At 39.4% G+C, this 12,772-nt stretch overlaps 1 protein-coding gene across 5 annotated transcripts in view; it reads right to left on the bottom strand.

Moving 5' to 3' along the window:
- KIF3A (kinesin family member 3A) overlaps nt 1-10,489 on the bottom strand; it is a 48,713-nt gene extending 38,224 nt beyond the window's left edge. For 4 of the 5 annotated variants that reach the window (XM_058736713.1, XM_058736717.1, XM_058736725.1 and 1 more), the window contains exons 1-2: nt 10,337-10,489; nt 6,477-6,750 (exon numbers count right to left, since the gene is read on the bottom strand). In XM_058736713.1, coding sequence (XP_058592696.1) covers nt 6,477-6,750; nt 10,337-10,342 — 280 coding nt within the window. In that variant the 5' untranslated portion in view covers nt 10,343-10,489. Of the gene's footprint in view, nt 1-6,476; nt 6,751-9,845; nt 10,111-10,336 lie in introns of those variants that run through there. The other variant, XM_058736743.1, reaches the window with a different exon arrangement.
- Nucleotides 10,490-12,772: the final 2,283 nt, after the last annotated feature.

Genomic DNA, 12,772 nt, shown 5'->3' with positions numbered 1-12,772 from the left:
TAGGGGAAGGAAGGATAAACAAGCAGTGCACAGAATGAAACTATTATTTATATTACAACAGTAGACACATGTCATTATATTTTTTGTCAAAGCCCACAGAATGTACAAGAGTGAACCCTAATGTAAACTATGGACTTTGGATGATAATGACATGTCAGTGTATGTTCATCAATTGTAACAAATATACCACTGTAGTGGAGGATGCTGAGAGTGGGGAACTTTGTATACATTTGGGGACAAAGGATATATGGGAAATCTCTGTGCTTTCTTCTTTCTTTTTTTTAATATTTTTTAATGTTTATTTATTTTTGAGAGAGAGACAGAGTACAGGTGGGGTAGGGGCAAAGAGAGAAGGAGACACAGAATCTGAAGCAGACTCCAGGCTTTGAGCTGTCAGCACAGAGCCTGACGTGTAAACTCACGAACTGCAAGATCATGACCTGAGCTGAAGTCGGACACTCAACCGACTGAGCCACCCAGGTGCCCCTCTCTGTACTTTTTTCAATTTTGCTTTAAACTAAAACTGTTCTAAAAAACGAAGTTCACTAACTTTTTTAAAAAGTTTTAAATGGTAGAAGGATTATGTATTTGTCTTTCCACATTTGAATAATACATTTAAATAATGTAACATTCTATGTTACAGCAGTCCTGATTTTTGGTCCTTTTTCCAAATGTTTTTGTATGTTACTATCAACAATTTTCAGTCAGCATAATAGGTGCAAAATAGGTGAAAAGTCCCTTGACATTTACATACTAATTCATACAACATTTATTTTTTAAAATACACAGTTCTATTATTTCAAAATTAAACTTGTGACACTTCAGCTTCCAACAAAGATAGAGTAACAAGGACCAGATTCACCCTCCTGACTGAAACAAATACGAAGCAACAGTTTTCAAGACCACGGACTCCAGTCAACAAAAGGCCATGACCCCTGAAAAGTGGCAAACAGGTGAGGTGGGCCCTATGACAGCCCAGCTTCCTGGCATGTGAGATAATCAGAGCCACGGACCAGGATGGGGAACCCAAGGAGTGCTGGGTGGATTCCCTGAGTCAAGAAGGAGCCACAGTCCAGAGAGCCCAACGCAGCTATATGCTGTAGAGAGGACAACAGTGCACACAAAACTCCAGATTCCAAACATCTGCAGATGGTCTTCCTCAAGTACTCAGCTGAGTACTAAGCATCTCAAGAGTGTAAGGAAACTATCTAAATGGGGGGGGGGGGGGGGGGGGGGCGGGAATCATTTGGAAGGAAGAGTGCCCGGCACTCAAACAGGCCAGAAACAGTATCTATTTATACCAGTCAGACTGGAAAACCTCATGATTCACAGGACATTAGGTACAAAAAGGTCTTGCCTCATTCTTAGGGAAATAACCTCAGAATGAACACTGTTCCAGTCCTAACTAAAGATCTTAAAAGATCTAAAAGAATCTGGGGCGCCTGGGTGGCTCAGTTGGTTAAGCGTCCGACTTCAGCTCAGGTCACGATCTCACAGTCCGTGAGTTCGAGCCCTGTGTCAGGCTCTGGGCTGATGGCTCAGAGCCTGGAGCCTACTTCCGATTCTGTGTCTCCCTCTCTCTGCCCCTCCCCAGTTCATGCTCTGTCTCTCTCTGTCCCAAAAATAAATAAACGTTAAAAAAAAAATAAAAATAAAAAAATAAAAGAATCAAACTATTTTCAAGTAACTGCAACTCAGAACAAAGTTCATCAATATTTATAGAAATAAAAAAATTCAAGAGCCAAGGTGAAACTCGCAGTGTCCTGGCACCCAACCAAAATTTGCCAAACTTGCAAAAAAGATATGACTCATAATGAAAAAATCCATCAATCAGTCAAAGCCAATTCAGAATGGACACAAATGTTAGAATTAGCAGATAGGGACATTAAAACAGTTATAAAAACTATATTCTACATGTTAAAAAGTTAGGTGGAAACTTTGGATGGATATTTGGAAGAACTTGGACAGAAGATACAACAAAGACCCAAATCAAACTTCTAAAAAATTACGTGTGGGATGAAAAATACAATAGATAAGGTAAATGGCAGATTCAACACTGCAGAATAGAAGATCAGTCAACTTGAATATATATCAGTAGAAACAGTAAAAAATTTAACAGAGTAAAAAAATAGAAAAAAGAAAAACAGCATCAATGAGCTGTGGGACAATTTCAAGCAGCCTGATATACATGTCACTGCAGACCCCCAAAAAAAGGGTGGGGACAGGAAAAATATTTGAAGAGACAATGCCTGAAATTTTTCCAAATCTGATGAAAACTACAAACTCACAGATCCAAAAAGCTTAATGAATAGTAAGCACAGAAACATAAAGAAAAATACATGGCACATCATAATCAAATTGCTCAAAACCAGTGATAGAGAAGATCTTAAAAGCACCCAAAGAAAGATATGTCATATAAAGAAGAACCAAGATAAGAAGAAAAGCAGAATTCCAGGAGGAAAAAATGCAAATGAGAAGACAGGAGAGGTATATTCTTCAAGTATTAAAAAAAGCTATCAACCTAGAATCCTATACCCAGTGAAAATTTCTTTCAAAAACAAAGGCAAAATAAATACTTTTTAGACTACAAAATCTGAAAGAATTCATCACCAGTAGACTTGCACTTGAGAAATATTTAAGGAAGTTTTTCAAAGCAGAAGGAATGTTACTAGATGGAAATATAGGTCTACATAAAGGAATAAAGAGTACCAAAAATGTTAACTACATAAGTAGTTATAAGTAATATATGTTTTTTCCTATTATTTAAATCTCTTTAAAAGATAACTGATGGTTTAAGCAAAAACATTAACAATGTGGTTTGGAGTGCATAACATGTAGAAGTAAACAACAGCACAATACTGAGGAGACAACCACTGGAAGTACAGCACTACAAAATTTTTTTAAGTAGCATAGTATCACCTGAAGGTAAAGTGGGATACATTAAAGATTTATACTATAAACCTTAATGCAACCACTAAAATAAAACAAAGATGTATTGCTATATATGCCAACAGAGAAGAATGGAATAATAAAAATAATACAAAAGAAGGCATAAAAGGAGGAAAAGAGTACAAAGAGAAAACAAAAAGCAAGACATAAATTGTCTCAATACCTGCAGTGAAGAAGCAGAGTTACCAAGACTGAGTTTAAAAACACACACACACACACACACTCAAAATACTACCAACTATACAGTGCTGTGCCCAAAAGAGCTAACAACAGATCTGGGACTGCTATTCTTTGAGAGGCCTGCTTTCAAAGTTGGCTTTTGACTAGCATCTGGGAATGTGGATTTAAGAAGGGTTCTCATCACTCCCTAACTGGTAAGAGTAGCTCACTATGCCTAACTTGTTTATATAAACAAGGTGGTTTGTGCTAAACACCTGCTTTCCTTCTCCTGAGAGCCTGGGATCTTGGCAAGTGCTAGGCTGAGGGTGCCCATATGAGCAGGCTCCAATAAAAACTTTGGGCACTGTGTCTCTTACAGAACTTCCCTGACAAACAACATTTAACAAGTACTATCATAGTCAATGGTAGAACAATTAAGCACATCTTGTGTGCCTACTAGTAGGAGAGGACTCTTGGAAGTCTGTACCTGGTTTCCTCCACACTTCACCCCAGGCACCTTTTCTCTTTGCTGTTTTTTGTTTTCTTTCTTCCTTTTTTCATTTCTTTCTTCCTTCCTTTCCTTCTTTCTTTTGGCTATGCATGTGTGTCTTTTTTGCTCTAATAAGCCAAAGCTGTAAGTACAACTATAGACTGACTCCCTTGACTTCTCCCAGCAATCTGCAAATGTGGTAATCTTAGTGACTTCCAGTATAGCTACCTACTAGAAATGCACTTTCAATATAAAAACACAAGTAGGTTCAAAGTAGAAGAATGAAAGAAGATATACTATGTTAACATAGCATCAAAAGAAAATTAGAATGTCTATATCAATATCAGACAAAGTAGGTTTCAGAGTAAGGAATATTACCAGGGATAAAGAGAGTAATTTCATCATGAAAAAGAGATTAACTCACCACAAGGATTTAAAATGCCTAAGCATTTATGCACCTACTCAGAGGGTTTCAAAATTCATTAAGTAAAAAGTGATAGAACTGAAAGGAAAAAGCAAATACAAAAATGAAGTCAGAGAATTCGAAACCCCTCTCTCAGTAATTGACACACCAAGTAGAAAATAATTAAGTATAAAGAAAATCTGAACGACACTATTGAACAAATTGATGTAATGAAATGAACATTTATAGAACACTCCACCCAACAACAGCAAAATACACATTCTTTTCAAGAATATACAAACATTTAAGGGAGCCTGGGTGGCTCAGTCGGTTGGGTGTCCGACTTCAGCTCAGGTCATGATCTCACGATTCATGGGTTTGAGCCCTGCGTCAGGGTCTGTGCTGACAGCTCAGAGCCTGGAGCCTACTTCTGATTCTGTCTCCCTCTCTCTAGCCCTCCCCCACTCACACTCTGTCTCACTCTCTCTCTCTCAAAAAATAAATAAACATTAAAAAAAATTTTTTTTAAAGAATATACAAACATTTAATAATAAACTTCATTCTAGATTATACAACACATCTCTAATTTCAAAAGATTCAAGTTTTACATAGTATTTCTCTGACTAAAATGGAATTAAACTAGACATCAGTAACAGATCTCTGGAAAATCCCAAAATATCTGGAAATGAACACTTTATTTTTTTTAAGTATTTTTTTTAACGCTTATTTATTTTTGAGAGAGAGAGAGCACACACAACATAGCACGAGCAGGGTACAGGCAGAGAAAGAGGGAGACACAGGATTTGAAGAAGGCTCCAGGCTCCGAGCTGATAGCACAGAGGCCCACACGGGGCTTGAATCCACGAACTGTGAGATCGTGACCTGAGCCAAAGTCAGACACTTAACTGACTGAGCCACCCAGGCACCCCTTAACACATTTCTAAATAACCCAAGGATCAAAGAAGAAATCAAAAGGGAAGGAAGAAAGTTCTTGCACTGCATGAAAATGAAAACACAGTGTGTCAAAATCCATACAATGCTACTAACGCAGTAGTTAGGGTTTAATTCATAGCATTAAACCTCTATATTAGAAAGGAATATAGGTCTAAAAACAATGACCTCAGCTTCCACCATAACAAAGAAAAAGAGGAATAAAGTAGGAGGGAAAAATAAAGATCAAAGCAGAAATTCACAAAATAGAAAATGTAAAAAATAATAAAGGAAAATTATTAAAACCAAAAGCCAGTTCTTTGACAAAATCAGTAAAATTGTTAAACCTCCTGCCAGACTAATCACAAGAAAAAGAGAAGACACAAATTACAATCTATCATGTATCACATACCAATATCTTACTGAAAAAGATCACACCACATTCTAACGTAAGAATGATAGAGGACTGACATAAACAACTTGTTGCCAATAAATTCGACAAATTCCATGAAAGATAAACTACCAGAGCTTACTAAAAGAAAAATAGGTAACTTGAATATCGCTATATTATTAAAGAAATTGAATCTTTAGTTAAAAACCTTCCCACAGGGTTCCCTGGTGGCTCAGTCAGTTAAGCATCTGACTCTTGATTTCAGCTCAGGTCATGATCTCACGATTCACGAGATCCAGCCCTGCACTGATGGTGTGGAGCCTGCTTGGGATTCCCTCTCTCCCTCTCTCTCTGCTCCCCCACCTCAAAAATAAACAAACATTTAGAAAATACGTATATGAATAGCTGCTCAACATTATTAGTTACAGAGAAATACAAGTTAAAACAATGAAATACCACCAAAGAGCCTCTAAAACAGCTATAATTAAAAAGACTGATAATCTAAATGTTGGTGAGAATGTGAGGAAACTAGAACCCTCATACCACGCTCATGAGGAAAACAAATTAATAGTCACCACTCTCAAAAACAGTTTGGCAATTTCTTCAAAAACAAATATACCTTAACCATATGACCCAGAAATTCCACTTCTAGGTATCTACCCAAGAGAAATTTTAAAATTTAGTTGCACAAAGACTTATAAAAGAATGTTCATAGCAGGACTATTTATAACAGGCAAAAAACTGGAACAATCCAAATTTCCATCAAAGATCACTAAAGGAGGTATATTCATAAAATGGAATTCAGCATTAAAAAGGAACAAAGGACTGATATATACAACAACATGGATGACCCTCAACAACATTATAAAAGTGAAAGAAAACAGATAATAAAGATAGATAGTGTATGCTTTGGTTTACATGGAATTTCAAGGAAAGACAGAACTACAGACAAAAGCAGGTCAACGGCAGCCTGGAGATGGGAATGCAAAGGCACATAAAGAAATTTCAGTGATCATAAAACTGGATTGTGGTGATAGTTTCAAAACTGTATGTATTTACTGTAACTCATCAAACTGTATGATTACAATGGGTGAAATTATAGGGTATTAATACCTCAATAAAGTTATTTTTCAAAAAGTGGACTTTATACTCACCATTGTAGCCTTCAAGAACAGAATCAATAATAGGTCTTGCAGTTAAGTTATAAACATCAAGTTGTTTACTCTCTGGTCCAAACACAGTATCAAAAGTAAATGTCTTTGGAGGTTCATTGGAAGAATCAGTCTTATGTACAGTAATAGTTCCCCTCATCTCATCCACACTGACAGCTTGTTTATAGCACATTGATTTCTCTCTCTCGTTGAGGGGCCGGCACCTAACAACCACCTTCACATTATCACAGCTTTCAGGCTTCTCTGATTTATTGATCTGATGGAGAAAATGTTCACAAATAATGAAAAGAATATTTACTTTTACCTTCAGCAAATTAAATTTCAAATTTGAAAAAGGCTACTTTGCCATCCTAGTACCTTGCACATATTAAATACTCCATGAATATTTGTTAAATGCAATTAAAGATCTTACAGATATATAGAAAGGGCTTATTAAAAGATATGAAAAGGCAAATAGGTTTTTTTTACAATACAAATGAGGGGAGAGAAAATCTAATTTACATTTATAGTAAATAAATGCTATTCAAGAAGAAAATGAACCAGTATATTATAGACTGCCTTTCTGCATAAAAGTCCCTGACTTCCTCTGAGTTTCCTGCCTATAGGAAAACACACGTGAACATGGTTAAGAACTTTAATCAAGAATATAGTAGTAGGTTCTGTGTTCCCCCGAGACTTTTATTTTCTACAATGCATTAGTCAATTTTTTTTTTAATCACGTAACTGTATGTAGTCTATCTTCTCTATAGAAGACAACATTAAATAAAACACAGAAAAGAAAGCCCAATAGCAGACATAAATGTTTTAGTATGCCTCTAACCTTATGAACATCTATACATGTAAAGTTTCTTTTTTTTTTTTTTTTTTTTTTTTTTTTTTTTTTTAAATTTTTTTTTTTTTTTTTTTTCAACGTTTTTTATTTATTTTTGGGACAGAGAGAGACAAAGCATGAACGGGGCAGGGGCAGAGAGAGAGGGAGACACAGAATCAGAAACAGGCTCCAGGCTCCGAGCCATCAGCCCAGAGCCTGACGCGGGGCTCGAACTCACGGACCGCGAGATCGTGACCTGGCTGAAGTCGGACGCTTAACCGACTGCGCCACCCAGGCGCCCCTTTTTTTTTTTTTTTTTTTTTTTTTTTTTTTTTTTAAATTTTTTTTTTTTTTTTTCAACGTTTTTTATTTATTTTTGGGACAGAGAGAGACAAAGCATGAACGGGGCAGGGGCAGAGAGAGAGGGAGACACAGAATCAGAAACAGGCTCCAGGCTCCGAGCCATATACATGTAAAGTTTCAATTTTTGAAATTTTATGATTAAGACTCTATGTTAAAATATAATCCTTAACAAAGACAAATACTGTATGATTTCACTTATACGTGGAATCTAAAAAAAACAAATGAACAAACAAAACTTGTAGATACAAAGAACATATTAGTGGTTGCCAGAGGGGAGTTGGGTACGGAGATAGACAAAATGGGTGAAAGGGATCAAAATGCACAAACTTCCAGTTATAAAATACATGAGTCATGTATAAATAATATATGGCATGGTGACTACAGTCAATAATACATATTTGAAAATACCTATTTGGAAGTTGCTTAAAGACTGTATCTTGAAATTTCTCATAAGAAAAAAAAAATTTAACTCTGGCGATGGATGGTAACTAGACTTACTATGGGGATTATTTCACAAGGAATACAAATATTAAATCACGTGGTACAGGTGAAATTATTATAGGTCAATTAACTTCAATTAGAAAAATACAATCCGGTTACTGAAGTAAAGTTCAATCGTTTAGTTGAACAGTACCAACACAAGATACCTCTCCCCTTCTCTACTTTCACCATGTTAGTCTAGTCCCCATTCTCCCACCCTGCATTGTAAGGCTCCTTAACGGGACACCTGCATCTAGTTAGGTTCTCCTACAGTCTGTTCCCTCCATGGCAGTCAGCTTCAACACAAATTTAATCATGACACTCCCTTAGTTACGACTCCGCAAAGGCTTCCCGCTGACATCACTGACATGAGGACTGTGTATGAAAATCACAGTCCTTAAGGCGGCCTTTAAGACCTGGCTCTGGCCCATGTCTACCTGTCTAGCCTTATTTCACAAGTTTCCCTGCTTGGCTTTCTTAGCCACAGCCACACGGGTTTGTTTGTTTGTTTTTTAAGCCTTTTCTGTTCACCATGCTCCTTCTTACCACAAGCCTCTCCATGTGCTGTTCCTTCTGCCTAGAACATTCCTCACTCTCACCTTCACTTAGTCTCAGGTCTCACCAAAACAGCCACTTCACTTGGAAAGACTTCCCTAACTAGGTCAAATCCTGGTATAGGCCCTGAGAGCACCCTACTCTCTCCCTCCTCTACAATGGTTTCAATTCTACTTTTCTTTGCTTCTTATTTGATTGCCTGTCCTATCTGTCTACACTAGAGGTTGCGAACTGGTATTCAAGGGACTGAATTCAGCCCACAAATACTTTTTGTATGGCTCATAGAATTTAAAAATATTTAATTAGTTGCTAAAATTCAAAAATGGAGAAATTTCATAAAAATAACAATTTCTAGATTCTCTTGGAAAAAAACGATGATTTGGGTGGCTCAGTTGGTTAAGTGTCTGACTTTGGCTCAGGTCACCATCTCATGGTTCGTGGGTTTGAGCCCCATGACCAGCTCTGTGCTGACAGCTCAGAGCATGGAGCCTGCTTCAGATTCTGTGTCTCCCTCTCTCAAAAATAAACATTAAAAAAAATTTTTTAAGAAAAAAAAGATGATCTGACATGTATAGGCCAGCGTTCCTACATAGAAACACCTTACAACTCACCAGAAGCTACTTTCTATTATATGCCACCCATTCACTTCGTTAATGTTAAGGGTCTTGTCTCTACCAACATGATTTTCACCTCTGCCCATTAAGGCAAGCTTCTATCTTCCCAAGTTCAAGAACCTGTCTGGTTTTGCTCAATATTTTACCTCCAGTGCCTAACATGTGATTGATTCCCAGTATTTGCTGAGTGAACTGATAAATAACTTGAAAGCAAGATCACGGAACAAATACTAAGCATTTAATGCTAAATGTCAAGTACTGTCCTTCAATTCCGTTGTGCGTTACCTTATTTCATCCTGATAAAACCCCATGAGGAAAAGTTTAATTACGTGGGAATTAAAGACCCAGAAAGATTAAATAATTGTCCGAGGCCTCGGACCAGAAGAAAAACAACCGAAGCCCTATGTGTTCTCCACGACCCTATAATGGACTTAGGACGCCCCCTATTAAATGTACGATAATGTCCTGTGAAATCCTACAAGACAAACATACCACCCAACCCCCGGCCTCACACACAAAGACACCTACGGGTTACATTCTGCACTGTAAGCTAAAGCACCACGAAAGGAATGACAGCTCGAGTCAAGGGCTGGAGTAAGAACAGGCAGCTCTCGTTTCGCTCCCTTCCGGAGCTGGCTCCTTGGCGTACAGACCCCACCAGGTGTGGAGCATCCAAAGCCGACCCCCCGCGGCCGCTCCCAGGCGCCCCACTCAGCTAGCAGGGCTGGGAGCGAGAGCGCATCCTCAGGCGCTGTGCCTTTATGTCAAGCAGCACAGGCCCCGCGGGATGCAGCACCGGCGAAGACAGCAGGGCCTGCCGGGGGCCCCTCCCAGGACCTGCAGGATCCTCGCGGGCTCCAGTCCACCCGCCAGGCTCCCCAACCGCTGGGGCCAGCAGAGCTGACCCTGCCCCGCCCCACCCCAGACGCCTGCCTGTTCCGCGCCTCCATGGCAACAGCCGCGCCCCCGAGCCAGGCCGCTGGGATGAGGAATCCCAGCAGCTGAGCGACTCTCCTCACCGGCATCGTGGCTCCCTCCTGTGCCCCGCTGACGTCTCCGCCCTGGGCGCAGTCCAACGGCGCCGGGTTCGCAGGAGAGGTTTGTCAGAGATTACCGAAATACCGCCTTGGCGCTCTCGAGACTGCGGCTCCTCGGGCGAGAGCAGGCTGTGCGCAAGCGCACTGCGAGCTCGCCCCGCCCCGTCCCCGGGCCTCAGGCTGTCTTGGCCTTCTGAATTACGCCTGCGCGGAAGCTTTCCGAGTTCGTCTCCTAGGACGCCAGTACTATGGCTGCGCCTGCGCAATGCTGCCATTCGACTGCGCTAGAACTCTGGCCCGCATTGGGGCGGGGATACCTGGCTGCCACCGGTAGGCAGGGGGGAGGCGCTCCTAAATCCCGTGACTACTTTTGTGGCTCTTGCAATATTCCCAATATTAAAAACAACCATAGGGGGGCACCTGGGTGGCTCAGTCGGTTGAGCGTCCGACTTAAGCTCAGGTCATGATCTCATAGTCCGTGAGTTTGAGCCCCGCGTCGGGCTCTGTGCTGACAGCTCAGAGCCTGGAGCCTGTTTCCGATTCTGTGTCTCCCTCTCTCTGCCCCTTCCCCGTTCATGCTCTCTCTCTTCTCTCGAAAATGAGTAAACGTTAAAAGAAAAAAAACAACCATAGGAAAAAATTCAAAAAGCAGTTGTACACTGCATCCATGCGGAGAGCTAAAGACTGAGCCTGATTGCTGACTTGTTTATGACCTCTCTTACAGATAAGGTCATAAGGAGCTTTGTAGGTGTTTTCACAAGTATCTCCAGAGCCTAAAATAGGACTTAAAATAGGACCTAGCACAGAGTAGGTTTTCAATAAATATTTGTGAAAGAACGAATGATCTTGATCCATCTTCTTTCCTGTCTGAAGCTCTGCTCTGAACACCAACTACTGGGCTTGGGTGTGCGATAGGCTTTTCAAGATCATCCTTGTCAAAAATTGAAAGGTTGATTCCCGCCCCCTCCAACACACACACTACTACTGCCCATCCCCACCCCAAACCCCTGGCGAAACGCTAAAAAAAAAAAAAAAAAAAAAAAAAGGTGCCCTCTCAGACTTGCCTCAGCATAATAAATCTAAGCTGAATCCTGACAATTGCTCAGGTCAAACCAGTCTCTTTTTCTCATACCCAATAATCAATCTTTCAGCAGAGCTTGTTTCTATCTTCAAAGTAGAACCAGAATCTAACCCTTTCTCACTACCATGATCACCTGTTATCTGTATTACTACAACAGCTCAAAATTGGTTTCCTTGAGTGCACCCTTGTCCTCTTTTAGATGTTTTCAACACAGGAGCCAGAAAGATGGTGTTTAAACATGAATCAGATAGTGTCTTTTCTCTATTCCAAACCTGCCAATGATTTCCTATCTCACAAACTGAAAGTCACAGGCCCTTTCCCCACTTCCTACAATCTTCCCTCTTGCTCATTATTTTGCACCAGCCCCACTTGGCCTCCTTCAATGGACCTTCCGGGCATGGTTCCATCTTAGAACGAAAGAGCTTTTGCACTTGCAGTAGGAAATAATAAAAACATCTATAAAGCATTTTACTTAGTGCCAGTGTACTATTCTAAGTGCTTTACTTTCTTTTTTTATTATTTAATCCATATAAAAACCTTTTGAAATAGGTACTGTTAGTCATTTTACTAGAAAATAGGAACGAGGATTTTACAGATAAACAAACTCAAGTACAGAGCCATTAAGTAACCATCCAAGGTCAGACACATGGGCAGTGACAAAGCTCAGATCCAAACTTAAGCCCTGGAAAGCTCTCCCTCTAAATATCCCCATGCCTCCCCCACCTCTTTCAGAATGTCTTTGTTCACACATCACCTTCTCAATGAGTCTTACCATGACCTCTCCACTTAAAATTTCAGCTTTCATCACCCATCTTCTTATATCTTCTCCCTATTTTATATTTCTCCATAGTATTTATCACCATCTAATATACTGTATATATATATATTATGTAAACACATATACATAGCTTTCTTGAGATATAATCAGACATCATACAAGTCACCAATTTAAATTGTAAACATAAATGGCTTTTATTATATACACAGACTATAACCACAATCAATTTTAAACATTTTCATCACCCCAAAAAGGGATTCTATATTCATTATAGTGACCCCATTCGCTCCTCGCCAACATCCTAGCCCTAGGCAATCACCAATCTACTTTATATCTCATAGATTTTCCTATTTGGAACATTTCATATAAATTGAATTATATAATATGTGGCCTTTTGTGAATGACTTCTATCACTTAGAGTAATGTTTTCAAGCTTCAGCCCTGTTGTGGAATATATCAGTAATTCTGTACTTATAAGGCTGAGTAATATTCCTTTGTGTGGATATACCACATTTTTATACATTTGTCACTTGATGGACATTTGGGTTATTTCTACTTT

This window comes from Neofelis nebulosa, chromosome 1 (genome assembly GCF_028018385.1).
Source record: "Neofelis nebulosa isolate mNeoNeb1 chromosome 1, mNeoNeb1.pri, whole genome shotgun sequence".
Taxonomy (NCBI): domain Eukaryota; kingdom Metazoa; phylum Chordata; class Mammalia; order Carnivora; family Felidae; genus Neofelis; species Neofelis nebulosa.
This window is presented reverse-complemented; position numbering and strand designations above follow the sequence as displayed.